The sequence below is a fragment of the Malus sylvestris genome, chromosome 5 (genome assembly GCF_916048215.2).
Source record: "Malus sylvestris chromosome 5, drMalSylv7.2, whole genome shotgun sequence".
NCBI lineage: Eukaryota > Viridiplantae > Streptophyta > Magnoliopsida > Rosales > Rosaceae > Malus > Malus sylvestris.
In genome coordinates, this window is record NC_062264.1 from 18,429,353 (window position 1) to 18,456,400 (window position 27,048).

General features: G+C 38.0%; 3 protein-coding genes across 7 annotated transcripts; 1 reads left to right on the plus strand and 2 right to left on the minus strand.

The window, feature by feature from the left end:
- Positions 1–1,536: 1,536 nt before the first annotated feature.
- LOC126623412 (protein TIC 21, chloroplastic-like) lies at positions 1,537–3,550 on the plus strand. The gene is made up of 4 exons (XM_050292297.1): positions 1,537–1,916; positions 2,127–2,384; positions 2,968–3,168; positions 3,299–3,550. Exons 1-4 carry the CDS (start codon positions 1,617–1,619, stop codon positions 3,410–3,412), a joined length of 873 nt encoding a protein of 290 aa, XP_050148254.1. The 5' UTR covers positions 1,537–1,616; the 3' UTR covers positions 3,413–3,550.
- A 186-nt stretch (positions 3,551–3,736) lies between these two features.
- Positions 3,737–7,100, minus strand: LOC126623413 (reticulon-like protein B11). 5 transcript variants are annotated; one of them, XR_007623751.1, is made up of 7 exons: positions 6,935–7,100; positions 6,496–6,676; positions 6,031–6,172; positions 5,841–5,910; positions 5,571–5,740; positions 5,399–5,474; positions 3,737–4,027 (listed from the first exon to the last, which is right to left on the minus strand). XR_007623751.1 is itself a non-coding variant. In XM_050292300.1 (7 exons), exons 1-5 carry the CDS (start codon positions 6,993–6,995, stop codon positions 5,571–5,573), a joined length of 624 nt encoding a protein of 207 aa, XP_050148257.1. In that variant the 5' UTR covers positions 6,996–7,100; the 3' UTR covers positions 3,737–4,027; positions 5,399–5,429. The 5 variants fall into 5 exon arrangements, 2 of the variants coding, with proteins under 2 accessions (XP_050148257.1, XP_050148256.1); XR_007623752.1 differs by having other exon boundaries at positions 5,399–5,495; XR_007623753.1 differs by having other exon boundaries at positions 6,944–7,090.
- Positions 7,101–10,214: 3,114 nt separating this feature from the next.
- Positions 10,215–12,486, minus strand: LOC126624731 (uncharacterized). The gene is made up of 2 exons (XM_050293838.1): positions 12,075–12,486; positions 10,215–10,732 (listed from the first exon to the last, which is right to left on the minus strand). The coding sequence occupies exons 1-2, from the start codon at positions 12,345–12,347 to the stop codon at positions 10,448–10,450; spliced, it is 558 nt and encodes a 185-aa protein (XP_050149795.1). The 5' UTR covers positions 12,348–12,486; the 3' UTR covers positions 10,215–10,447.
- Between the last annotated feature and the right edge of the window lie 14,562 nt (positions 12,487–27,048).

Below are 27,048 nucleotides of genomic sequence, written 5' to 3' on the forward strand. Positions count from 1 at the left end.
GCGAATATTAGAGTACGAGGAAATTAAAAGCATTAGTAAATTCCTAATTACTTAAGTTATTTGATAATTACTTGGCCTCAAAATCTCTGAGTTATTAAAAAATGAACTAACAATATATATCAAGCTAACATGTCTTTATAACATGTTGCCCAATCATGAACGTAGAGAGACAGTCTAAAGTGCAACGGATTAAGTGCAATCCTACCTTATGTAAAATAACTGTAACTATATGAGGATGAGCATTTTGACCACATGATATCTTTGAATCAAAGACTGATAACATATTAGACAAACACTAAATATTAAAAACTTAACCCATGTTAGAGAGAGAGAATTACCTATCACACAAGTATATTTTCATGTCTATCTCACTCCTCCTCCCTCAACGAGTGAAGCATAGACATGAGGGAATACACACGCGCGCGCGCACATGTATGTATGTGTAATATTCCAACTCATGTATGCAAGCATATTTGCAGATGGGAGTTTTTCCCTTTCCTTTAAGCGAACCCCCAATAAATCAATCACATTTGGTACAAAGTTAGAAACTCATGATTGCTAGAAATTCATGCTCAACCTGCAGGCTCCTTAAATTTTAATATTATATATGCTCATGTTTCCTCCTAGTTCACAACATGTATAAACTTTAAAACGATCATTACAGCTCCAACGTTATCTTTTATTATCATTCATGGCCATTTTTGTTATAATGCAAACTTCAAAGTTGCACTTCATTTTCATTTTACTTCAAAGGATATTGTAAGAACTTTACAAGGGTATGGTGGCTCGTGTATATATAACTGTCTTATATTTTGGTACATATATGACGTATCAACTGAATATCTATATTTCATTTGTTTAGTTTGGTTTGATTATTTGAACCAAATAAAGTCAGTTTAGAACACAAAACCAAAGTGTTATGATGGACGAAAACCTTGTTTACTTGAGTTTACTTTTCCCTAAACCAAGGTGTTTGTTCTTTAAAAAGACCTTGTTTTAGCTTGATTTTCTTCAGCTTTGATATGATTTATTGACATGATTGATTGTTTTAGGGTGTAAAATCGTCATTTAGAACTTAAGTATCTTGGTCTCAAATCAGTTAACGAATCTCTAAAGGGATATATGTACCCTAAATATTCAGTCAAGTCAATAAACATGATCAAAGTCGAACAAATTAATTATAAGTGAAATTTTCTTAAACGCTTGTCCTTCAAGAACAAATATCGAAAGTCTGTGGAGGATCATATACATTGAGGAGTAGAGTGCATGAGTTGCTAACTAAAGTACCCTTTGCCAAAGACTCTGGGTAAATAACCACGATTACATGTTCGTCATAACTGTTGCCCATCCCGGCCACAGCCTTCAACATAATTTCTTGTCTAATTATTGAGCTGGGCAATCCATCAACCTGGTTCAACATTTTCAACGTTTGGGCTCTTCTGCCCAAAGTTTTCGAAATTAGGATGTCAAATATTTATGGCCCAAAGCCCAACAGAAAAGCCCATGACCATTAATAGCCTCACTAGCTAGAAGCTCACCAAACCAAAAGCTACCAGGTCACCAGCGGAGCTGAGTCACTCCCTCTCCCACTCTCTCTTTCTACTAACCGTTTAATTATGCAAACTCTACTATCGCCCGCGGCTCGCGCCGGCTACTTCACGGCGGCGCCACCTCCAGCTGTCACGACTCGGCCCCTAGCTTATCACCTTCCTCTTCGGTCAATCTCCGACCGCCACGTGCCCGGCCTCCCTCTCTCTTCTTCTTCTTCGTTTTCTTCTCCGTCTCTTGCCTCATACGCTGCTCCCACCCACAGAGGATCAAAGCTCTCCTTCAGCACCATAAGGGCTTCTTCCACTCCAATTTCTCAGACCTTCACCTCCCCAAACGACGACACCGAAAAGGCCAAGCTCCTTCAGGTTCTCCTTCAACTTTGCCCAATTTATTCTATTTTCTGTTTGGTTACCGAGAAAATGTAGGAAAATGTAAGAGCATAAATTGAAATTACAGCAATTGTTACTAAATTGACCCCGATTCGAATCCATTGGTTTTGAAATTTGGAATTTTGCATTGCATTGTTGGTGATTTGATTGAAAAGTGAAGTGCTTTGGGTGGTTTGTGCTGTGTAGGTAGCCAAAAGGTTAGAGAGCACAGCGAGGTATTTCAAGCGGTTGGGTAGTTTAGGGTTTTGGGGGCAGCTGGTGAGCACCGTTGTGGCGGCAGTGATTCTTTCGTTTTCTGTTGTTATCACCGGCAAGGTTTCTTCACCGCCTACTTTTTATGCCACTGCCGGTGGGATTGTGGCGGGTTTCATCTCCGTGTTTTGGTCATTTGGGTACATTCGCCTCTCGGATAAGCTTCGAAGAACTGCAAGTGACCCTGCAAAGGTATTGTGATATTTTGAATTTTGGAAAAGCTAATGTGCTTGTGATTGTATTGTACGTGCTTCTTGAAATTGATTCCATATAAGCGATTTTACTGTCTTTGGACAAATGATGTTGCCTGGACTTTGTACTTGATGTGAAGTTCCATGGGATGTTGATATGCTCAACTTTTAACACAATGCTTGACTGATTCCAATGACTGTTTTGGTCTATCCCATTATCCCGTATCAAATCAATTATCTACACTTTGATAGTAAATTACGAGGAAAAGTCAGGCGGAACTTATTTCAAATATCCTAGTAAGTGTTTCCTTCACCAGGATAAGATAACAATGCAGTTGTCTGCCAGTCACCCAAATGGAATCCTTGTAACTATAATTGCCTGTGAGCACTTAATCTGTTTTCGTTCTTCTTTATCTTCTTCCGTCATTAGCATCCCGTCATGGGGCATCTTATTGAAATTAGCTTAGATTCTACTCAAATGCTTTGAAAGATGTGTTCGCATCTGATAATTATCTGTGATTTTCCTCCGAAGGCACCTTTTATTTTACCTATAACATCTGTGTTTCACTGCTTATAATAAACAGGCTCCTCCGCGCGCTGATGTTATAAAAAGCTTAAAGAATGGCATCATTCTGAACCTTTTGGGTATGGGTGCTGCTGTCCTTGGCATGCAAGCAACGGTGGGACTGTTGGTTGCAAAGGCTCTTACTACCTCTGCGAATCCGTATCAGGGTCTCACTCCTGGTTACAGTCCTGTTCTTGCCTTGGATGTATTCTTGGTTCAGGTATATTCATATGTCTCGCTTTAGTTCTCATTCTATTCTGGAACTCTCTAGATTACTGTTTTCTGGAAAAGAATCTGTAACTCAGAGAAAACTGACGTTTGTATTTATCTGTTGGGCGTTTCTGTTGCAGGCATCGGCGAACACTATCCTCTCTCACTTCTTGGGACTTGTTTTCTCGCTAGAGCTGTTGCGCTCAGTAACATTGCCACCTTCGGAAGGCATTCCCATTCCCAGATTCGCATAAGTTTCATCTCTACCGTTGGTGTATCTTGTTGAAGACGCTTTGAAGCCGCAGTTTTGGAAGTGTTTTTCTCATCTCCCTGATGTTATAGGACAAACGTGTTTCTGTATTATTTTCGTAGGTTTTGCTGCCTCTTTCCAATTGCGTGTTTGCTTACAAGAATTATGGTAGGGCATCGGGTGTTGGTACTGAATGCAAATAAAATGATATCGCACGGTCAGCATTCAGTCCAGAGCATCGACTGTAGCAAGTGCCACACGTTTTGCAATTTCCGTAACGAAAATAACGAAATGAAATTTCACGCACCAACAATGAAAGGTGTATAGGTTGGCAAGGCAAGCAAAAACATTCTATATTTCATTAGAATGATTTAAGTTTCTCTTTCATCCCATAGAGACGTAAAGTTTTAACCACCAAGATCCACCCAACAATATAATAAGGTCCAGAGCCAGAAACAATGTAGACACTCACAGGAACCACCCAAATCTTGTCAACTATGCCGTTATCACACTTTTCGTCGCTCCATGTCAACAAAAATATAACCCAAGTACGCTACTCGGAATGTTCGAAACCATCTATAAAAGGCCGTCATCACACTTTTCGTCGCTCCATAATACCCTGCATCGTATATACATGTGTTTTAGTAAAAATCAGCAGCAACTAATAGAATCGAACACAGGTAACATCTGGATTCAGATGATTTGAGTAAAGCGCAAAAATCAACCAAAACTACACCAATTTGGATTCCAGTGTACACAGATAGACCGAAGAAAATGAACGGGTAATCCATTCAAAGAGAAACCAGAAAACTTCAGAGAGAGGGATAATGCCATACGAAATCAGGCTGATCGGCATAAGAAAAGCTAAGTTGTTTAGATCCTGGTGTATATTAGATAATGCAATATAAGAAATTACATTCATTAAATTTAAATGAACTAATTCTGTTGCCACCAAATACATTTTAAAGGCAATATCCTATGAATAACACAGATTTCGTTATAGGTATCCAGGGACTATCAAACAAAAATTTATAGTTAAAGTATTTCATACGCAGATGCATGTCATACAATCAATACCACAGGTAAAATATCATCTCAGTTTTTTCAAACAATAGAGATTTCGTGCTTTCTAAATCAATACCATAGGTAAGAAGCTTTCTCATACAAAGGAGATTTCTTACTTCAAAATGAGTTTCACTTTATTCATCAAAGTGAAAACAAACTAAAACAATAATACTCTGTTTGAAATACGTACAGTTTACTAATTACCCAAAACTAATCCCAGTGAAAACATGGTATCTAAAATAATTCTTTCGTGCGAGAGAGTTTTCTTCTGTTTTAGATAGACAGGTGCAATTTTTTATTTTAGAAAGATTAACAAAAGGATAGAGAGCCAGAATGACAATGAGAGAAAGGGAAGTATTGTTTTATCTTCACCAGAAAAAAAAAAGGGCTAGTTTAAATGTCTTAAAGGTGTAAATAAATGTCAGAAATTATTATGGAGTAAAGATTTCCCCACGCAATTGCCCAAGAAATGTCTGGGTTCTGCCCTTGTGTCTATTCAGACTTTCATTAGACAAAATTTTCAATCAAAACAATACAGTTTCTAAAAACAGACGCCACAACATAAGACACGTATTCGTTCAATCATCACATCTAAATAAGACACCCATTCATTCGACACAAACCCATAACCAGAAATCAATTATACATACTCGCTCCACCCATTTTAAAGATTATCCTCCATTCCTCTCCAGCCACTTAAAGTTCTGTCCTTCCCAGCTGGGAGGAACATCAAAAGAGTCAAGGCAGAGAGCACACTACTACACTACTTTTCTTTACTAGTATGTTTTGCTTATAATTTCCTACCAAAGACCATATCAGTAAACTTGGTTACGCAATATTATAGCTTCATTTCTCAATAAAAAACATCCTAAAGCATAATGAAGCAAGAGATTTTCACACTTCAATAGTTCACAAGATGCTTTACCTGAAAACACTAATCACATCCTTCAAATCCACTGTGCACATAGATTCAGCAAACCAGCATATATAACAAATATGGCCTGAATTAATTCCACCAGTGCCTTGATGATGGGGAAGAAGAAATAATATGAATAGATAAACAGAAGTATATCGGAGGCGAAAATCGTCACGCTTACCTACTGTAGCTTCTTCTCCTTGTTTGACCGCAAAGGAATTTTCTTTAGGATGCTACCATCAATTTTCCTGTACTGTGCTTGTATTACTCTGTTTGCTATATGCAGCTTATCATCAATGTGGTCCTGATACTTATCATACAACATGGGCACTGAAAGACTTAGGAGAACCCCTGCATAAGAGTTAAAGAAATTTCCATGCATAAATATCATTAATCTTTCAAGAACATGCACCCAAACATAAATAGATACAATGTGCAGTAAAGAGCTTACCAATGTAGACAAGAGTAAGGAAGTTGAAGAAACTTCCGATGTAAGAAGCTAGCCACAAGCAGAAAGCGACCTGCAGAAGCAGATCAAAACTTCCAATTAGTAATATTAATAAAGTCCTGTTCTATGTATTCTACAAAACCTATTCACCTCATTCAAATCATAAACCTAGAATGAAGCAACTACACCTTACCTGAAGGAAGAGTTTCCAATTTCTCCCAATAGCAATGTCTCGTGCAATAGACAATCCACGATTAATCCCAGCATGCAGTGCCTCAGCAGCCTTCACTACATTAGCCTCTGAGATTTCCATATCGGGGAGAGGAGGCAAAGGTCTGAATGACCGCATACGCCGTTTTTCATTAGAATCACCTCAAAACTAAAACCAATGTGCCAAACTGTATAATCATCACGAATCTTTCCCAGAAACATCAATTCTATTCTCCCAACTGATCTTGTGTTCTTACTTCTTACTTCTTAGTTACTTTGTTTGCAACACATTTGGGAAAAAAAAGTTCAATGATCAAATATAAAATTTTCCAAGTAAATGTACTTCTAATCGAAGCTAAAAGAACCCGGAAATTCTCGGTGGGATAACAAGATCAGTTAAAAGTATACCAGAAACGCAGCGACAAATTGCCAAGAATTAGAAGGTTACCTGTTGAGAAGAGAAGCCGATTTGGCCCAGAGGAAGAGGATGACTACAAGTAGCAGTAGAACATTAGCCACAAAGGACAAGAGATTGTAGCCAGCTCGCTCAAACAGCAACCACGACGCCGTCGTAGAGGTCAGCAGTAAAACTCCTCCACTCCATTTCTTCCACAGGAGCACATCAGCAACTACCATTAAACCCCAAAATTAACATAATTAATTACAAAATTAAGATCAAGAACAATGTAGTGATTATTCCATAATTCAAATCTACCGAATGTTAAAAACGAGATTATTGTTTAGCCGTCGACAATGGAAGTAGAATCGATCCATACCACAGCGGAATCGCAAATAATTCTATGGAATTACAAATCAATCTGTGTAAAGTATGTGTGTGCATGTATGTGTGTGCATGTGTGTGTGTGTGTGTGTGAGATAGAGAGTACCATGGCCACCTCCGAGAGCTTGATGAACGGAATTGCGACGAGGAGGCATAGATTCTCCCATGGTGATTTAGGGTTTCAAAGAGAAGAGAGATGGAATTTGATAGGGAGGGAGATGGGAATTACAAAATGAAATGAAATGTTAACAAGAAGACGAAACGGCAATGATTCCCTTAAATTCTTTTTTGTACTGTAAAAAAAAAAAAAAAATTATTGACCAAAACAAAAAAAATGATTCCCTTAAATTTTTTTTTGTACTGTAATTAACTCGTACTAAGACAAAAGCCCAAAATTGCTAATCTGGGCCTCTCTCTGTATTTTATTACCTGCCCTCCCATAAAATAATGCACTTTAATTTAACGCTCATTTTTTTCGTATGAATCTGAATCCTTTTTGTAAGAATCCTAGAGATTTGTGAATCATTTTCGTTTATCGTACATCGTCCAGTTATAAATTATTTTAAATATTTTTATTTAAAATTAAATACAAATAGTACTTGACAAAAACTGATTGCACAATATACGATGAATATATACGATTTACGAACTTTAGGATTCTCATCAAAAGGATTCGGAGAGGATCTTGTTGGTTTTTGTATGCACCTAGAACTTGAATTTATTTTTATTTTTTAAATAAAATATCGTCACTTTGTACTTAAACTCAATATTCACTTTACTTTGCTAATATTCTTGAAAAAAATGCTAAAGTGGAAGGAATTTTGCTAATGTCATTGTTCACCTGTCATAAGGGAGGGAGAAGGGTATAATGATCAAATCAGTAAGTTGCCTTCCTTCTTGTAAGGACTCACGTACTTGAAAACTAGAGTAAATTGTAGCAATAGTCCCTCAACTTTAATCAAATTAGAGCAATGGTCACTTAACTAAAAACTCATTACCATTAATCCCTAAACTCATCAAAACATATAACTATAGTCATTTTCGTCAACTTCGTCAAATTTTTGTCAAAATGAGTTATGTTGGAATGACCATTGCTACAATTAGGTTAAAGTTGAGAGACTGTCACATCCCGGCCCGAGCTCACACCACATCCCGGGCTTGACTCCGCCGTAACACGATATTGTCCGCTTTGGGCCCCGACTATGCCCTCACGGTTTTGTTTCTGGGAACTCACATGAAACTTCCCAATGGGTCACCCATCCTGGGAATGCTCTCGCGTAAACTCGCTTAACTTCAGAGTTCCTACATAATCCGAAGCCAATGAGCTCCCAAAAGGCCTCGTGCTAGGTAGAGATGGAAATATACATATAAGGCTTACAAGATCCTCACCCCTGGGCGATGTGAGATCTTACAATCCACCCCTCGCCTTAGGGGCCCGACGTCTTCGTTAGCACACTTTCGGCTAGGGATTGACTTTGATACCAAATTATCACATCCGGCTCGAGCCCCCACCACATCTCGGGCTCGACTCTACCGTAGCATGATATTGTTCACTTTGGGCCCCGACCACGCCCTCACGTTTTTGTTTCTAGGAACTCACACGAGAACTTCCCAGTAGGTCACTTGTTTATACCATATTTAGGTTATGCATCACCATCACTCATCCTGGGAATGCTCTCGCGTGAACTCGCGTGAACTCGCGCGAACTTCAGAGTTCCTACGAAATCCGAAGTCAATGAGCTCCCAAAAGGTCTCGTGCTAGGTAGAGATGGAAATATACATATAAAGCTTATAGGATCCTCACCCCTGGGCGATGTGGGATCTTATAGAGACCATTGCTCCAATTAGGTTAAAGTTAATGAACTATTTCTCTAGTTGGATTAAAGTTGAGGAACCATTGATACAATTTTTCTGATATGATTTCCATATTTGCTCCTTGATTTAGCATCATGTGCAAGGCACATGACTCATTTTGATTGAAGTTCTAACGGAGTTGACGAAAATGACCATAGCTGCACGTTTTGATGAGTTGAGGGATCAATGGTAATAAAGTTTTAGTTGAAGGACCATTATTCTAATTGAGTTAAAGTTGAGGGGTCATTGCTCAAATTGAGTTAAAGTTGAGGAATCATTGCTACAATTTACTCTGAAAACAAAATACCAATACCATTGAATTAGACATCTCTGCCCTCAATCGTCAATTGGGTTCATACAAGGACTAAAGAAGAATTAAAGCCCCGTTTGGTGGGTTGGATATGATAGGTTGTGATCAATCAAAATGGACTTGAGTCTAATCCTTTTTTTTTGTGTCAAAATGTGAGATGTGTATGGTTAGACATAATAGGTTATGAATTCACAATAAAGTAGGTTATCTAACATATCCTTATAAGTCATGTCGTACAAGTCTTTGCCAATCCAATCCTATCTCTAAGGCTCAATCTCATCCAGCCCACCAAATGTTACCTTGAAAGGTTATAGCTTAAAGGATTTAGGAACTTTGTGTTCAAAGGGTCTAATTTTGACTCCAACACAAGTGGAAGTGGAATCTGTTGAGTATTGAGTTTCATGGTGCAAAATGACACATCTTTGTTCCAGAAGAGAAAGTGGAATAAAGTTCAAGTTTTAGGATATACCAAAAACTAAGCCTTAATTCAATTGTCCTTTACAAGTAAATAAGTATCCTCCTCCTAACAATTTTGTTGAGGGCGACATGTGGTCTTAACTCTCAACTCTAATCTTACGTACTTATCATAAAGATGGGTTTCCAAATAAGTTGGATTAAGTTCAATACGCTATTCATCATGTTTTTTTTTTCTTTTTTGTGAAACAACTATTTTGAAATTGTTTTCTATTTTTTAGTTTTTCATTTCATTCACAATGTCATATGCATTTCTTGCGCATCTCTTTGGCTATTGTTGGAGAATGAATTCCACATTAATGAGAATGACATAGGCTTATAAGTAGTTAAACTACTTTCTATATTTTCGATTGGTCTTATAGTATAACCTCAACTTTTTTCATCTATTGTTCTGACGCCATTTTTTAATACCCTCCGACCCCATATTTCATTGCTCAATCCCCCCTAAATTTAACTACAAAAACAAAAAATTAAAAACGAAATGAAGAACTCTAGAAAATGAAGATGACGATAGAATCTTGTGTTTTAAGTTTCCACTAGGATCTATCTCTTTGTAGTGCATTAGTTGAAACTTGAAATTCACAGGGTTATGTGATGTGGATCAACTGCCAAATTATCAAACATGAAGTTTTGGTGCAGTGCGTAGCCAACCCTTTCACAAGCATGATGCAATTGCAAGCAAGCAAACAAATGCCACATGCCATTCTAGAGGAGAACAGAGCACCCGATCACGACGTATACTACATCGTTCGTGTTCAACATTGCATTTTTATATCAAGAAAATAGTTGAACCAAATCAAAATTTAATTTGTTCTAACCCCTTGGGTTGTTACATCTCGGATTATATACAATCGAACTTAGGTCGCAAACATGACAAAGTCTAGAATTCAGAAAAATAAAATCCCAATTACATTGGTCCATACTTGCTCCTTGACTTTGCAATGCCCATGGATACCAGGCTTTGAACCGATGCATCAAGAATTAAAACTTGGTACAAGCTTGTTCAGTTTGATCATCAGAGTTCCCCTCTTCGTCCGAGGGCTCTTCTTTCTGTTTTTCTTCGCCACCTGAATTTGTTTTCATCTTCTTCTCATTTTTTCTCTGCTTTTTCTTTTGACGTTTCAAACGCTTCTTTGCTGTCTTTTCTTCAGCCTGTCTCAGTCTTTCCTCCCTTCTCATATTGAACTCAGCCTCTTCTTTCCTTCTTTGATAGTCCACGTCCATCCTAGCAATCCTGTCTTGCTCTTTCCGTCTCATTTGCCGATACTGTGGATGTACGACTTGGGGTGAGAAAAAAGTTTACATGAAATTTAGCGGCCACTTAATGAGTCCAACGGATCATAACCAATCAAATATTCCAATGTCACTAAAGCAGGTGTATGAAAAGGCAATTATATTTTTTAACGTATTCAGAACTTCAGTCCTTATCTAATTGGTACTAACTATTTATCATCTAAGATTGCTTCAACATCAAACTCAAACTCAAAATCATAGAGAAAAATAGCAGTTTCAGCTTGCACCTGGCTACATTGTATTGCAGTACGTGAAAATCCGGGCACTTTGTTTTTGTTGAGAAAGAAGCTATTTTATTGCAGCAAGACAAACAAGACAATTCCGGGCATCTCTTGTCCCAAAGTTTAAACTTGAAAGGAGACAACACTGCATTCTATTTCACTGCTCAAGATCGAAGGTTTCGCTATCCTTATGCGTATAATATCAAGCTACAGTTTTTCAAAGAATACTACATTGTTATATTATAAATGAACCCCAAGTTCAAGCAGAAAAAAACCAATTCAATGTAGAGAAATGGACAGAGATTCATCAAGAAGAGATACAACTCTGCTAACTGAAGGATTAGTTAGTCAATATCTATCAAGTACTGCAATCCGCATAATCCGTATAAGAGAGCAACCATACTCCATATCCATTAAGCCAACATGGGTACCAAAATGTTCCCACCAATTCCAAAATAACAGTAAATAAGAAAAATCGCTAGACTTCCTTGCAAAATCTCACAAACCAAAAAGACGGGAACAACTCAGTTATAGTGCTTGACTCTTATTAACACATTCTTCTACTTTATGGTACACAGTTGGCCCTAACGTAGGCATACACAAATCGACTAACCCCCTCCACATTCTAGCAATCTAGCATTGAGTCTGACTAACAAAAGAAAAGACTTGCTCAACCCCAAACTTGAATATCCCTAATCCCCGGCAAGCTCATATACCACCTTATCGAAATGAATTCCTTTCTTTTTCCTGCTAATTGTAAGTTATCGTTCTCTTGCCATGGGCATAGGTAAGTGTTTTAGTATTGGAATTATATGCCCAACAAGTAAATTCAAATTTAAAAATTCATGTTCTTGTCGAGATCAAAACCAAGGGCCCCTAACTACTGTACTACTCATGTTCTACCCTCAGCTGTCTAAGTTCTGAATACCCTAATTTCTATAGACACCCTAAGATAATCAACCCTATATGGCTATATCCTCACTCAATCTACTCCAATTTATCCCGTCATTTACTCAAATACGCATCATTATCCAATAACTACAATCCCAAGAAAATCAGAGTCACCATTGTGATATTGCATCCAAATATAATACCTGATGGAAGTCGCCAGAGCCCGAACCGGCGGAGCTACCGGAGGTGTTACTGACGCGAACCGGTACATTTTCGAGAATCCTCCGGAGCTTGATCTCGAGGTCCTCTTCCTCCTCCTTGAACACCGGCGGCGTATACTCCACAAGCGCCGTCGAGCCGGCTGCCGTCGGTGGCCTTGGCGGTAGCATTAGTTTCCTGTCAGGCGGCTGGGCTAGTTTCCTCTCCGGCGCCGCCACTAGTTGCATGTCCCCGTCTTTGGGTCTTCCCAACGACATTTCGTGCAAGAGAAGCCCTAATTTCGGATTCGGAGGTATGAAGTGTGGTATCGGAATTTGTAGATTTGAGATTCGGAAAACCCTAATGGCGGAAACAGTGTTGAAATTTGGGGTTTATTTTGCCCCAGTCGCAGATTCGAGGAGGATTTTATATGTTGCGATTTGCTTCCTTCTACAAATGTTCAGATTTGGGCCGGGGCTGGTGCTGCGGCTTGGGCTCTACAGACAGTTTTTTACTTTTCTCTTTTGAGATTTATACTATGACCGTTTTGTTCAAGTGTGCCAAGTAGTTTTGCAATTCTCTTATGCAATAGAGAAATCCTTCAACATAATTTTTTTTTTTTTTTATAGATTTGAATACTTCTCGCCTATAAGTGAAAGAGAAATACTATTAAACCGTAAAATTACTTTGAATTTTTCTTATTGACAAAAGAGATAGAGTGTTTCATTACAACAACAATAAGTAAAAGAGACATCTGATGAATATATATTCTCCAGTAACTAATTTCATGATCTGAAGATGATTTGCACAAAATGCCAATAATTTTAACCCCTAAGGCTACCACAAAAGACCACTAGAACTAAGAGTGTCCCAGAACAAATTTATCACAAAAGACGATAAACATGATACACCTTGCATTAAGACTCTTATAAAAATCATCGTAAACATTGAGGCCATAATAGATCACCTAGGCAACACAATCCCGACTTAGGCGGTACAAACACGAAACATAGAAACTAAACTAAATTAAAAAGCTAAAGTCGATGACAGTTCCGTAGAGGAGACAACGGGTACGTATCTGTGGAGGAGACCACCGGTGCAGAGGTGGCAGACGGTGTGAGTAGGAGGGGAACGTAGGTTGTCAATTTTAACAAGAACAACGCACAAAGAGGTGGGTGGTAGGGGAAACTGCTGCTTGAGTCACTGCTATCGACCTCAATACAACGCTACCACCATGAACCATTGACCTATATAAAATTAAATTATGTTGCGCCATAAGCCGTCGAGAGTTTCTGTTGGCCGACATGGTTCACATTTGTAGCAAGGACAATAACAGTGGCATGTATGGTAGAGAGGTTGCCAAGCCGAAGCTGTCGACGATGCTGTATTCCCGTTGTCTGCCGCTACTACGAACCCATAAGCAGAGGACTTAATGATAACTTCCAAGGGGAACCCCCATGTCAGCCCAAGCCGCTGAGAGGAAGTCTTGACATCAAACCACCTCGAGCACCTAATCGAACCATCGTTGGTATAACCTCATGGCCAACACCCTCGATAGATTAGGAGCGAAAAAAAAAATTGGCCCATTATCATTTAGAATGAAATTGTAAACATGGATGGATCAATGTTAAACGTAATATGCAGGATTGATATGTGATTCAATCTTGATACTTCATAGCAAAAATCAAAACACAACAAACTAAGAAAATAGATGAAGACAGAGTATTTGTACGAAATCTTGCACGAGGAAAAAACCCTCCACACATGAGAGAAAAACCTCAAGGCACATAGCTAGGGATGGGCAAAGGTTATGGCGGGCGGGTAACCGCGATTATTTACCCATAATCGTTTATGTTCATACCCGCATAACCGTTTACCCGTTGGGTAACTGCATAAACGGTTATACCCCATACCCATAACCGTTTATAAACGGTTAACCATATCTATAACCATGTACCCATTTAACCATAATTGTTTACCCATTTAACCATAACCATTTACCCATTTTTGAATCCGTTTATCCTTTTTTTACCTATTTACACATTTTTTTCACCCGTCTACATGTTTTTTTTAACAACTTGAAAATTACAAAACAAGAATATGCTCTGCATCGTACTGATCAACCATCAGGATGAATGTAGGCAACTATAATTTGTCCGCACTATTGAAATATTACTGTTCTTTTGAACTTCAGGGTTGGGGAGACACAATTATGGTAGGTGTCGACAAGCCAGGGTCAGAGCCTCAGAGGTGAGCCTTCGCTCTCATGATATCCTTCATAGTGGCAAAACCCTGATGGGATCCTTTTTTGGAGGACTCGAACCTAAATCAGATATCCCTGCTCTCATCAATCGTTACATAGACAAGGTGATTTAGCACTTAATTGTTTATTTAAATTGTTTTCGCCTTACAGCGGCAAAGATGAGACAAAGGGCAGCGAGGAGGGAGAGATGAGCGGGGGACGGGGTGTTTAAGACTGAGTTCGGTGGAGAAATTGAAAATTTAGGGTTTTTAATTTTACATATATTAAATTAAATGGGTAAATGGATACCTGTTATAACCGCGGGTAATACCCATAATCGATGGATACCCATTATAACTGTGGGTAATACCCATAACCGCCCATTTAAATTTCATGGATCCATTTGTTCGTCTAAACGGTTACCCATAACCGTAACCGTGAACTTTAAATGGGCGAGTAACCGCGGTTACCCAAACCCATGGGTACTTTGCCCATCCCTACACACAGCCAATTTCACTAAAAACTTAAGGACTTATACAAGACTCAATTGATACTTTCTTACACCACAAAAGAAGATTGATCAAATACTCTTGTCTTGTATGAACACGTCCTCTTCACTTTCTCTTGGATGAACATTGATTCACGCAAGTTGATGATCTTCCTCACAAGCAAAGCTTACACAAAGTTCCATGATAAATGAATGATGTGTTATGCTCTCAGACTATCACCTAGATAAATCTAAGAACCAAACAGCCTTTTATCTCCCCCCTTGATCTTATAAAACAATCTCACGATTTTGATTAGAGTGTAAATGGGTCTCTTAAAAACTTCCAACACAACCCTTTATATACTAGGTGAACTCTTTTACCTAATAAACAAAGAGATTGGCCTTATTTAAACCTCTTCCTTATTTAAAGATTGATTTGCCGTGTAATTTTGGTCAATCATGCTCCTCATTTAACGCAAGCTCCAACCTTTGCAAGTTACAATTAATCCTAAGACTAGGAATAACCAACTTACAGACTCTTTACATTTGCTAGGAAATTGCCAACTTAATTACACTTTCAAAAGTGTTTGAGACACCCTTAGACCGGGGAAAGAGAAAATGGGAAGTGAGGGAGTGGCGGCAAGAAAGCTAACAGGGGATGGAGGAAACAGAAAGGGTAGAGAAGTGGAGGGGAGGGGCAAAGGGGAGGACAAAAGGAGACTAGGAGGAAGGTGGGAAGGGCAACCATCGGCCCCAAGCTGGAGCAAGGGATCGATGGTTGTGAAATTTCTAAAGCTAAGGATTTATTATTACTATTGTTTTCAAGAAGAAGATAGGGGCTTAGAGATGTGGCCTTGACGATTAACGAGGGCCCAAATATGTTCTTGAAAATGATCCTTACCCATGCATGGACGTAAACTCGTAGCTATCATGGGCACTGTTCTAAAAATTCCCACATAGGTGCTAGGCGGCTAGTCACTACCCCAATTAATGCCTAGACATTTGAAAATTAAGAAAGGGCACCTAGACTAGTTGAGGCGCCCGCCCAGACCCACCTAGGCACCTGCCTAGGTTGCAACTTACTTAGACAGAAAATAGATAACTTTCAATTTGCATTAAATTTTTTCTATAAATTGTAAGAGACTTGTTGAATACTTAAATGAGCACACACTATATGTTTGTTTCCCATGTTTTCATTATGTTTCAATACTTCATAATACATATGTCATTCTATTTGGTAGTTTTATGATGAAATCATATATATTTTAAGTATAAACAAACACTTATTTACAGGAAATATAATGGATTTACTTAAATCTGTCTAGCCCGCCTATACCCTCCTAGCCGCCCAACTAGAACCTAGCGTCTTTTAGAACCTTGATCATGGGTAAGGATTGTGACATCCCATCTCAAAATTTAATATATTTTATTTTCGATAGCAATGAAATTCCTAAAATATCCTGAGATGCCACACAAGCCTTCTACGTGGATCTCAATCTTCCTTTCACATTTTTCACATCACTACACTATATGGCTTCGTTATCTTTCAGGTGTTGCCCATCACATTCGATTCGGGTGTTTTCGTGAACACTCTGGATCGGGGTGTGTCAAGGATAGTTTTCAAGATCATACTATGAAATAAAAAAAAAGTCATTTTCAACAGAGACATAGAAAAGTTTAAAATATCATTAATAATCTCATTCTATTATTATATTATTTTATTTTTAACTTAAATGTTCATGTTGAATAATAAGAAAATAGGATATAAGAGTATTTTTGTTGTATAGAAAACTTAAACTACCATTACACAAAAGTATAAATAATATAAAAATTAAATAATAAGTTATATTAAGTCGGATCAGATCATTATCAAATTGGATCAACCTCAACACATATTTGGATCTATTTATAATCAGATTATCAGATTAAGATCTTCTTCGGATAATCGGATTGAAAGTCATGATCCATATCCTATTAGTTACACTAGATCCGGGTCAAAATTCAATCCGTCAACAGGTTTACCGCACACTCTCTCTCTCTCTTTACATACTCATGTTTATCTCTATACATTAATTCCTTCTTGCCTTAAATTTATCATGCCAACATGCTAAAAATGAATAAGGTGTCCATGCAGAAAAAATAAAAATAGTGTGAAAATCGTCTCTCTTTTTCTTCTCAAGGTTTGCAAATATGCCAATTTTTAAATCCAACCTGTTAATAAACGACCAAAAAACAAAGTGAAGAATGCAAATGTACAAAACCAGAGTGTGAAAACAACGATTCGAAAAAGGAGAAAACATAGCACAATTCAAAACTATTTCCATTAAGCCATCAAAAGAAGGAGAATATTTTGAAGACCTTTTTCAGATGGGGGTTGGATGTATCATCTAGTTGAACGTTAAAATAATGCAGCAAAAACCCTTTTTTTTTTATATTTTCTCACATATCAAGGGAATATTAAGCCATAAATTAACTAAAAATATTGGCTAAATCTTTAAGCATTATTTTCCCTTTTGGAGGTGCAGACGGCAGAGCATATAAAAATAGTAAAGGAAACATCCTGGAGTCTTCCAACCACGTGCAAATCGTTGTTGAAATATAAAATAACACATGCTTAAATGCGAAGTTGCAAACCCATAATAATCCAATGCTAATATTAAAATGATGAAAAATTATACCTAATTAACATGTTTTCTGCCAAAGGATATGGTCTGGTCTGCTGGTTCAGACCTTGTAGCCCATTAAACAAAAAGGACAGAGTTTGATTTTGGTTTTTTCGTTACTTTTTTTTTTAGAGCTGATTTTCACACACCTTTTATAGTTTTTTCCACACCCTTCTTTATTTCAGGCCATCGGATTGAATAAATCAAACGAAAACAACGGACACGATTAGCTAGAGGTGTGTAGGAAGCTATAAAATGTGTGTGTTTATCATTTCCCTTTTTTTTAGTCATCTGCGTATCAAACATTTATAGGAAAACTAATGAAAAACACTTTAAAATTTTGAGTTTTAACGATAAAGACTGTTGTAGACATAATTTACTGAACAATTAAGGAGGCCATAGAGAGAGGGGGTGCAGCACACAGAGAGAAAGAGATAGATGTGTAATTGTGGGTATGTTCTATTACATCATATTGTGCCTTTATTTATTGTAGTAGGATAGGTAAAGACCTTTCCCTTTAGGATTACAACATTTAATAGCTAATCAACTCCTAATAGGAATATAAGAGATATTACAAGATATACTAGGATTTACACAATCACATTCCTATTCTAATAGGACTGCAACACTCCCCCTTGAGTGTGTAAATACTCAAGTAAATGACGCATCATGTTTTCAGTGATGATGCAAGTATAGTTGATGAAGTCGTCGGTACAATGAGCGAATGCGAGTCTCAAATCAATGGAAGAATGCATAAAAAGTAAAGGGGTGTGATATCCACACACCTCATTTTACTTCTCACACACCATTCTAATTTTCGGCCGTCGGATCGGATGAATTGAAGAAGATCAACGGATAGAAATTAACAAGGGTGTGTGAGAAGTAATTTGGGGTGTGTGGATAGCACACCCCAAAGTAAAACTCACAAAACCTCGTTATAGTAAAACCCAAGGTGAGAAAAACCCATAGTCTAAAGAGAAAAGTGAGAAGTTGCATTAAGTAAAAAATATACGTCTTTTGGACGCAAGAAGAAAAGCTCACAAGGGTATGATCAACCCAAGATGGGTGCCTCGTTAAAACCTAGTTAGGTAGCAAAAACCCAGTGGGAAAAATGCTCCTAATCGTAGGGAAAAAGAGTACATTAAGATCAAGTGAGTATACTTCTAGATACCCCCCTGAGTTTAATATAACTTCCAAAAGAGAACTACAAGCATTGCATATGATAGTTAGGCATACCAATTCCTCGGACAAGCTTCTAGAAGGTTGACTTCGGCAGTGACGTCGTGTAGAGGTCAACAAGGTTGTCTGGGATCGGCTTGCATGACTTCAATCTCCTGATGCTTTGCTGATGTAGATGTAGATGTAATATGTCTTGGTGTTGACTTTGTTGATGTATCATGGCTTGGTCAGGTTGATACATGCGACATAATCTTCATGGATCGTCATTAAGACTCAACGATGGATGAAAACACAGCAAGTACTTCGAATATTCTCAACAAGAACTCCTAACCATGTCTCACTTGTGGCGTAGTGAAGTGAGGTGAGTCTTGGAACGATTTGAAGATTTCGCAACTAAGGTCATATCGTGGACCTCCAAGATATTGTGAAATCCCTAACGGTAAAGACATAACCATTTGGGGATTTTGCCTTGTGCTGGTTTAATAAGTAACCTGTGTCAGCATAACTATAAGGCAAGCATCATTTCAAGGATCAGGGGGATTGGATCCGCTGAGATGCTTTGGGATTTGCCCTCGTAGTACCTTAAGGGTATGTCTTTAATACCAATTTAGTGGATGCGTGTAGGCGCGGTGCTGCATCTTTACTAAGATCAACAACGAATGAGATGTCCTGTTTAAATACAATGAGCTAAGTACAACGAAGCGCAGAGTTGAACTTAGATATGGAATTTCAGATTCCATAACCTCTTCAAGGGTCTCATTTGCATATAACGTATGGACGATCAAAGGTATACTCAAAAGTGACACCTTTAGGGTGTAGTTCGACTAGTAGACCAAAATACCGTCAGAACAATGCTTCAACTTCAGGTCAAGGCATAAAAGAGTTTTCCCAAGATCCTTCATCTCAAATTCCGTCTTCAGGTGCGAGGTAGTTTTCTTAAGCTCTTCTAGAGTCTTAGTGAGATTCGTGTCATTAACATAAACTGTAACTCTAGCAATTTGAAATAAGACTTCATAGTTTAACACGCAAAGGCATAATTCATATCCTTGACTGATCAAATAATCACTTAGACAGGTATACCACATTTGTCGGATTGTAAGTGAACGCTTCAAGCAAGTTAAGAGGGTGTTCCGTGGTTTTGGAACTATTTGAACCAGTCTATGTAATTCTTGGGAACTTACATGTAAATCTCTGTATCTATATATCCCCATGGAGAAAACACTAACCACATTTCATAATGCTGCTATCAATCACAAGACGTTTGAGAGAAACCTTGCGCCGTAAGGCGTGTATCATATTGCACTATTTCATTCATCTCATAACACTTTATTTCAACTTGTAATACAACAGGGTTATCTTGGGCAGTGTAGGGACAACAGGTCCAATACACACTTTGGTAAGGAATTTGACCTGGATTGTAATTTCGGTTGTCCAATCAGTTCCACGTTGTCACTTAATCAACGGAACACAGTTCGATATCGTCGCTTTTCATTTATGTCGGTAGCTACCATATAAGTGAAAACATCATCGATGATAATCTCATTTCAATTCCATTTAGCTAATCCAAACTAGTATACTGGACCAAGAACTTTAAGTCTCGGGAGAAATTCGGATTAATCTTATGAGATGGAAATGATTTGAGACAGCGATCGAGTTTAGATTCATTGTTGTGCCGTGTCTTCCTCTTCCAGGGAAGTGAATCGTACGAACCGAATGATCTGTCATGTTCCAGGCCAAGATAGATTGATTGGCTATCCGCCGGTGTACCGGACCGTCCAACAGGGGCGGCACACCCTCCAGGTATGTTGACTCGACGTCCGTTAAGTACGTCTATCATTGCGGGCATGTTTGCAGTTGGTATATGATCTCGTCGCTTTAGCTAGATCAGAGGAATGCATCTGGAGTAACATTTTGAAATCTAGAATTCATCGCACTTACTTATCATACATGTGTGGTACGGGGATCGAGATGAGACATAGTGGGCAACGTTCACGCAAATTCGCGTTGTTCTACAGGAACGTTGACGTTCTTATCTCCCCTGAACGCCAGGAAGACCGTTTCATTAAAGTGACAACCCGTAAATAAGCGGTAAGAGATCGCATGCAAGGGCTCGAAGAGAGCTAGTGTGAAGGAGAATCATGATCGACAAAAGATACACATCTTTCTTTAAGGACCCATGGTGGTACGTTGTGGCGACGCAACTTGGCACATGGAATGCACACACCCAAATGCGTAAATACGAAAATCGTCAGGTTCGTACCCAGTAACCAACTGTAACGTCATATAGGTTGGGTGGCAATGGGCCTCAAGGCAAACCAACATAACTGCGTTCAAGATTACATAACCCTAGGCAAAAACCAAAAACTTTGGTACGTTCACCAAAATTCGGGCAATCATTTAAATTGCGCTTTATGATCGCTAGGCAAGGCTATTTGGGGTGAACATGGGAATTCAATGTTCAATTATAAACCTAAAATACATGCAATACTTTATCGAAAACCGTCGATATAAACTCTCTGGCATTATCCAATCTCACGGACTTTAAGGGATAAGTAGGGTGGTGAACCCTTAATCGGCCATGAGGTTTAGCAGCAATGTGTGTAGACAAACATGAGACTAGTTTGTCGATTCATCAACCAAAACCATAAGTATTTATATGGTCCACATTTTGGTTGGATTAGTCCACGTATATTCCCTTGAATCAACTGTGAAAAAAAAGGTGATTTCGTATCTTTGTGAAGGATGATATAGAAAGTCGATTTCCTTAATAAGCAGGCTTGACAAATTATGCTTGTAGGCACAAGATCTTTACTTCGGGTAAGGAGATGCGTTGTAGCATCATTGTTCGACCTAAGTGTCCCAAATAGCCGTGCCAAAACAAGTAAACTGCTCAATCACCTAGCTCCAGGCTGGCCACATGTGGTGTGTTCCTAGTTGGGAGACAACCCATTGGCCCTAAATCAAAGCTTCTGGCTCATTTTTGGAGGTGGTGCAAAGAGATTTCACTCTATTTTCTTCAGTGGTTCATTGATGATCATTGTTCTCTCGAATATCCTTAAAAACTCAACGTCAGGGAGAATTTAAGGTCCCTTATATGGTGATGCAGTACAATTCATACAACGAGAAGCGTGCCAATACTCTTAATCAGGTTGGATAGACCTGAAGTCGTTGTTAGAGATGTGATTTAGGTGTAAAGTTAGTATGCGTAGTACGCATTCATCCAGACAACTAACTTTCCCACATTCCTACCTAGTCACATGTTTAATTGAATCGGTCACATGTATTAAGAAACATGATTCAATTAACTCATATTCGAGGACAATATCAATAAGATTATCCATAAGTAAAACATACATCAAACTTGAATCCAGGAACATGGAAAAATGTTCACAAAGTAAATGGTTTACTAAGGGGATTCGGCCAACAAGGCCATCGATGTCAAAATTATGCTTTTTCCAATGATGTTTGGTGGAGCAAAATTAGTCTCACGTATTAACTACTAGAATGGTACTCCTTAACAACATTGGTAGGGGCACGAACAGGTGCATAACCAATGGTTTATTCCATCGAGACAGAAATAGATTTTGTAGGGTTAAGGTTCGGGAATATTATCCTTTATTCTTGAAGTTTTAGGTCTTAGGTACCAAGGATCATGCTTTGGGCATGATGCCACACCTTGGCAGGCCCTGATTCTACCATATGTTGTAAAAACAAACTCGAAATTGGATTTTAAGAGAATATGCCATTCGATGTATCCTTGCCGAAGCAGTGTATTGCCATTCGGTGTATCCCTGCAGAAGCAGTGCATCACCATGCCATTGTTGGCTTCAATGGTTTCTCAGCTTCTTGATAGTCAAGTGGAGATTCACGTCTTGTACCCCACATAAAGTGATTTATATTAGAAACGTCAAAATCAGAAAAATCAAACTTGTGACGGTTCGACAATCCACTGAATTGGATGGAACAAGATTATGATTGGTGCTATGGGAATGAATCATCCATAAACATCAAAGTTAGAATATTCGAGTTCCAAGACATGGTTTTCATGGGTGTATTGTTTTATGAAATCTTCGGGTTTCAAAGGCACTAAATTTGAAACTACATGTTCAATTTAGTTTATGAACGCTTAGTTCATAAAAGAGAGGTTCCTGCAATGAAACACATAATGCAATATACAACTAAGTGTAGCGGATTTGAGTTTCTTCGGGAACTCAAGTGTGAGTACTTCGGGACTACGAAAGTGAGTCAACGGTTCAAAGAGAAGAAATAAAATATTGAATCGTTAATGTCCAAAAGTGATATTCAGGTCAATAATTTTGGATTCATTATCAGATTAATGGACTCAATGTCACTTTTAATTAATTCAATTGATCGGGACCATTCAAGGTCGATCGTAGAAGCAAATATTACAAAGTTTTAGGCCATATTTGTGGGCTAGACGGCTACGGGCCATACAAAAGAAACAACCTAAAATTGGTTAAGGCCATGAAATTGGGCACCAAAAATAAAAAATTTATGAGTGAGGGTTGAAAAAAAAAAACAAGCCCAAAGAATGGCTTTGGGCCGAGAACTAAAGGCATCCCAACAAAGGATTGCTAGCTGCTGTCCAAAATAGGGTCCTGCAGCAAAGGCTGCTTGTTGGGCTCATGACCAGGCGGCACGGAGCAGCCCATGCAAGTTAGGCGATCTGTAATTGCAACAAGGAGTGGGCTAGTTAGCTGCTGGCTGATAGAAGGTGGGCTGAGAAGGCCCAGTAATGCGAAAAGGGTTGCTGGTATGCGAACCGAGACCTAAATGCAGTCAGATGCAGAAGCCCATATTGTTTTGGGTACGCCCCTAGGCTTGGCTTCAGGCTAGCGAGGCGCAGCACAACAACTTTCCCCTTATTTTTTTTCTTCAGATTTCTAGGGTTTTAGAACCCCAAAAAAAATCATGCTTCTATTTTATTTCAATTCTTTAACTCACAAATTCCACATAGTGATTTTATAATTACGTAATGCATGAAACAAATATATATATTGACAAATATATGAACATATACAATATATGTGTGTGTGTGTATATATATATATATATATATATCGGAAGGAAAATATAAACATAGGGAGATTCATGAATCATGGGGAATGGTTTCGTGCTTCAAGGTCGTTTCAAATATCTTACTTTATTTTAAGCGTACCTGATTGCAGAAAACAACAAGAACCTTTGAATTTGTAGAAGATCCTTCTCATAAAGCCAGAATTGCATCTCCAATGCATTGTTTCACGTTCAACACAGAAAAAATTAAATTGAATCAATAGTATGTAGATCAATTCAATAAAATAAGAATTAATCATAAAAATAATGATTAAAATGTAATACTCCCCAGATTGAGGATCAAACTCTCTTTAGCGCAACGTCAAGAGTGTGCTGATAACGTGTTGTAGACATAATTTATTGAACAATTAAGGAGGCCATAGAGAGAGGGGGTGTGGCACATAGAGAGAAAGAGAGAGATGTGTAACTGTAGGTGTGTTCTATTCCACCTTATTGTGCCTTTAGTTATAGTAGTAGGATAGGTAAAAACCTTTCCCTTTAAGATTACAACATTTAATAGGTAATCAACTCCTAATAGGAATATAAGAGATATTCCAAGATATACTAAGATTTACACAATCACATTCCTATTCTAATAGGACTGCAACAAAGACAAAATAAAAAGTAAAGTGAATAGCACCAGAATTGATTTTTTAGTGTAAAAATGTGGTTTTTCGTTAAAGTGAACAGTACTAGGAGCTTATGGTTAAAATTCCCAACATTTATTATTACTCTACATTGAGTTTAATTTTATGGTTTTTTTTATTGTGGTGAATATTATGGTTTACCTGTCAATAATAGTAAACAAGAGTTTCTTCACAGTTAAAAATGATAGACTATGTATTCGTAAATCATCCGATGACCGGGCGAACATAATTAAATATATTAAATGAAAATATAGGAAGTAAAGGAAATAGGTGGTGATGATGATGCATTGTGTTGGATAATCAAGGCAATCATGTGCAATGCCTGGGAAAAGCAGCATTCATTTCACTGTTCATGATGCACTTACCTCAGACGAAACATCCTCGATTGCCCACAAAGATTTCAAACCACATGTACTGATTTTGTACATCAACTTTCCCTTTATTAAATTCTATTTACTTTGCCTTCCCTTAGTTTATGTAAATGATCATTTCAAGGTGGTTAAATATCAAAAGATCTGATCCATCAACTTGTGCGTCGGACAATCTTTGGCCGGTACAGTGGTACCGCTTATGCCCAAAGCTGATTATTAACTTACAAGTTGTTCCAACAAGTAAGATTCATGTATTATAGGTTCTACGTTCAAATATCAAAAGGTTCATCTTTGTTAAAATTGTAAAAATAAAACCGAACAATGTCACTGGTTCGACTTGATTTCGTTCGTTTTGATTGTTTCTATTTGATTTTTTAGGCTTGCCTCATCAATCACTTGCGGCCCAAAGCTTAAATCCAAACCCTCTTGCATGAATTCATCAACGAATTCAAAGAGAAATACTAAGAAGATAATGATGGAAAAAAGAATTGAAAAAAGGACCAAAAGTTGAAATGCTTATTCTCTTTTTAGTCAAAGCCATATATATACTTGTTTCCATTTTTCTTCAACATTAAACTATTATTTTTATACACAAGATCAACCAAACTTCAACACACAGTTTATCATATTGATTTCCCCTTTTTTTGGCAACAAGTATTTTATTTTGAATATGCTAAATTATTTTAATTTAAAATTAATGTAGATAGACACACATAAACCGAATGATTCTTTTCTTAAACAATTTAATGAATGAGAAGGCGAGTGTGCAATGAGCTTGCATCTAGGGGTGGACATAAAAACTGCAAAACTGCATCGAACTGCGACAAAATAAACTGTAAAAAACTGTGTTGACAAAAAAGTCAACTTAGGTTCAAGAACTGGACTGAGTCGTTCATATCGATTCTGATTACGGTTTTCATCTTGACAGAACCGCCATAATAGGATCGAACTGTTTATTTATTTATTTTTTAAATCTATTTCACTTAGCCCATTTTTTATATTTTCCCAAATGAACCTTAATGTTTAAAGCTCTCATTATTGTTTTTTTTTTCCTCATCTCTTCCTCTCTTCTTCTTTTGCACCACCCCACTTTTCCATTTTCTTCAGTTCTTCTTCTCATCAATTATCCCAACATGTAGCCTCCATCTCATAATATCCCAGGCATAAGTTTTCTTTCTTATAAGCTCTCCTTGATATTTTTCTAATGGTTTACCAAAATTAGAATTTATTTTATTTAAGAGCGTTGCAGGAAGTAGTATTGTTAGACATTAATTGAATTTATATTTCTTTCTAGCACAGATTTATGTATTTATGGCATGCTCTAGCTCAGTATTGGGGTGGAGTAAAATTAAATAGGGGTGGGCATAATATCTGGAGAAGTAGAAGATTTGTCTAAATATGTATAATTTTGGTTATAACTGTAAACCGATATGAATCGAACCGAAATCATCGTGAATCAAATTGTATGATTTTATTAATAAATTTGAGTTGTTAATATTTTACGATTCCAATTCCTATTTGAAAGTGGAGCAAACCGAACTGGACCGTGCCCTCTCCAACCCACGGTCGGAAGGTAGCTGTATCGACTCAAATCTGGTACTAATCCCTTCATGCTTATCATCTTTTAAATGCTTAACCCATTAATTAATTAATTAATTAAATTCCCCATATTTGCACTGCCCCAACCCAATTCAAATTTTAAACACAGAAAAACGCCATGGTGTAGACTGTTAGAATTTAAATCATGACCGCCTGGTGTCGGTCGACAGTGAAGGCCGTTGGCGTCTCACAGTCTCATCCGAGCGCCAGGTATACAGCTGGACTGACAGCTTGTCAGTCAGGACCCGATTTCCCATTTCGCGACCGCTCTTGTCGTTTTCTCCACATCAGCGGTTCCGTGCGCCCCAAAAGAACAATAAAAACAAAATAAAATAATAAAGTTTACGAAACGGAACCAAAAATCTTAAAATCTTTCTCACGTAAATGCTCTCCAGCCTGGCTCAGTCAAACTTATCCTCAACTGCCACTCCATTATCTCCCCAATTTGTCGCGATATTATGATAAATTTGTTTCCTTAAGTCAAAACGGGAAACGAACTCAAAACGCTGTCGCTGGAGAAATATCGTGGCGCCGATATTTTAGGGGAGGAGGGTTCTCAGCAATCCAGAGGGGTCGACGTGGCAACGCGTGGTGGTTATACAGCTGTAGAGTGATGTAACGGGTAACGGGTAACGCAGCAGTACCGGTTGCCATAACGCCTTTTACCCGATTCGGTTACCCTAGGCCCCTCCTTTATAAACCCCTCCTACTCGTC

Excerpts from the sequence above, each read along its gene's own strand:
- LOC126623413 (XM_050292299.1), bottom strand. The coding sequence starts at position 6,995 with ATGGGAGAATCTATGCCTCCTCGTCGCAATTCCGTTCATCAAGCTCTC. Across the intron at positions 6,677-6,934 it reads AGCTCTCGGAGGTGGCCATG|TTGCTGATGTGCTCCTGTGG; the intron begins GTACTCTCTATC and ends GTTTAATGGTAG. Across the intron at positions 5,741-5,840 it reads CCTTACTCTTGTCTACATTG|GGGTTCTCCTAAGTCTTTCA; the intron begins GTAAGCTCTTTA and ends ACTCTTATGCAG.
- LOC126623412 (XM_050292297.1), top strand. The coding sequence starts at position 1,617 with ATGCAAACTCTACTATCGCCCGCGGCTCGCGCCGGCTACTTCACGGCG. Across the intron at positions 2,385-2,967 it reads CTGCAAGTGACCCTGCAAAG|GCTCCTCCGCGCGCTGATGT; the intron begins GTATTGTGATAT and ends TATAATAAACAG. Across the intron at positions 3,169-3,298 it reads TGGATGTATTCTTGGTTCAG|GCATCGGCGAACACTATCCT; the intron begins GTATATTCATAT and ends TTTCTGTTGCAG.
- LOC126624731 (XM_050293838.1), bottom strand. The coding sequence starts at position 12,347 with ATGTCGTTGGGAAGACCCAAAGACGGGGACATGCAACTAGTGGCGGCG. Across the intron at positions 10,733-12,074 it reads GCTCTGGCGACTTCCATCAG|TATCGGCAAATGAGACGGAA; the intron begins GTATTATATTTG and ends GTACATCCACAG.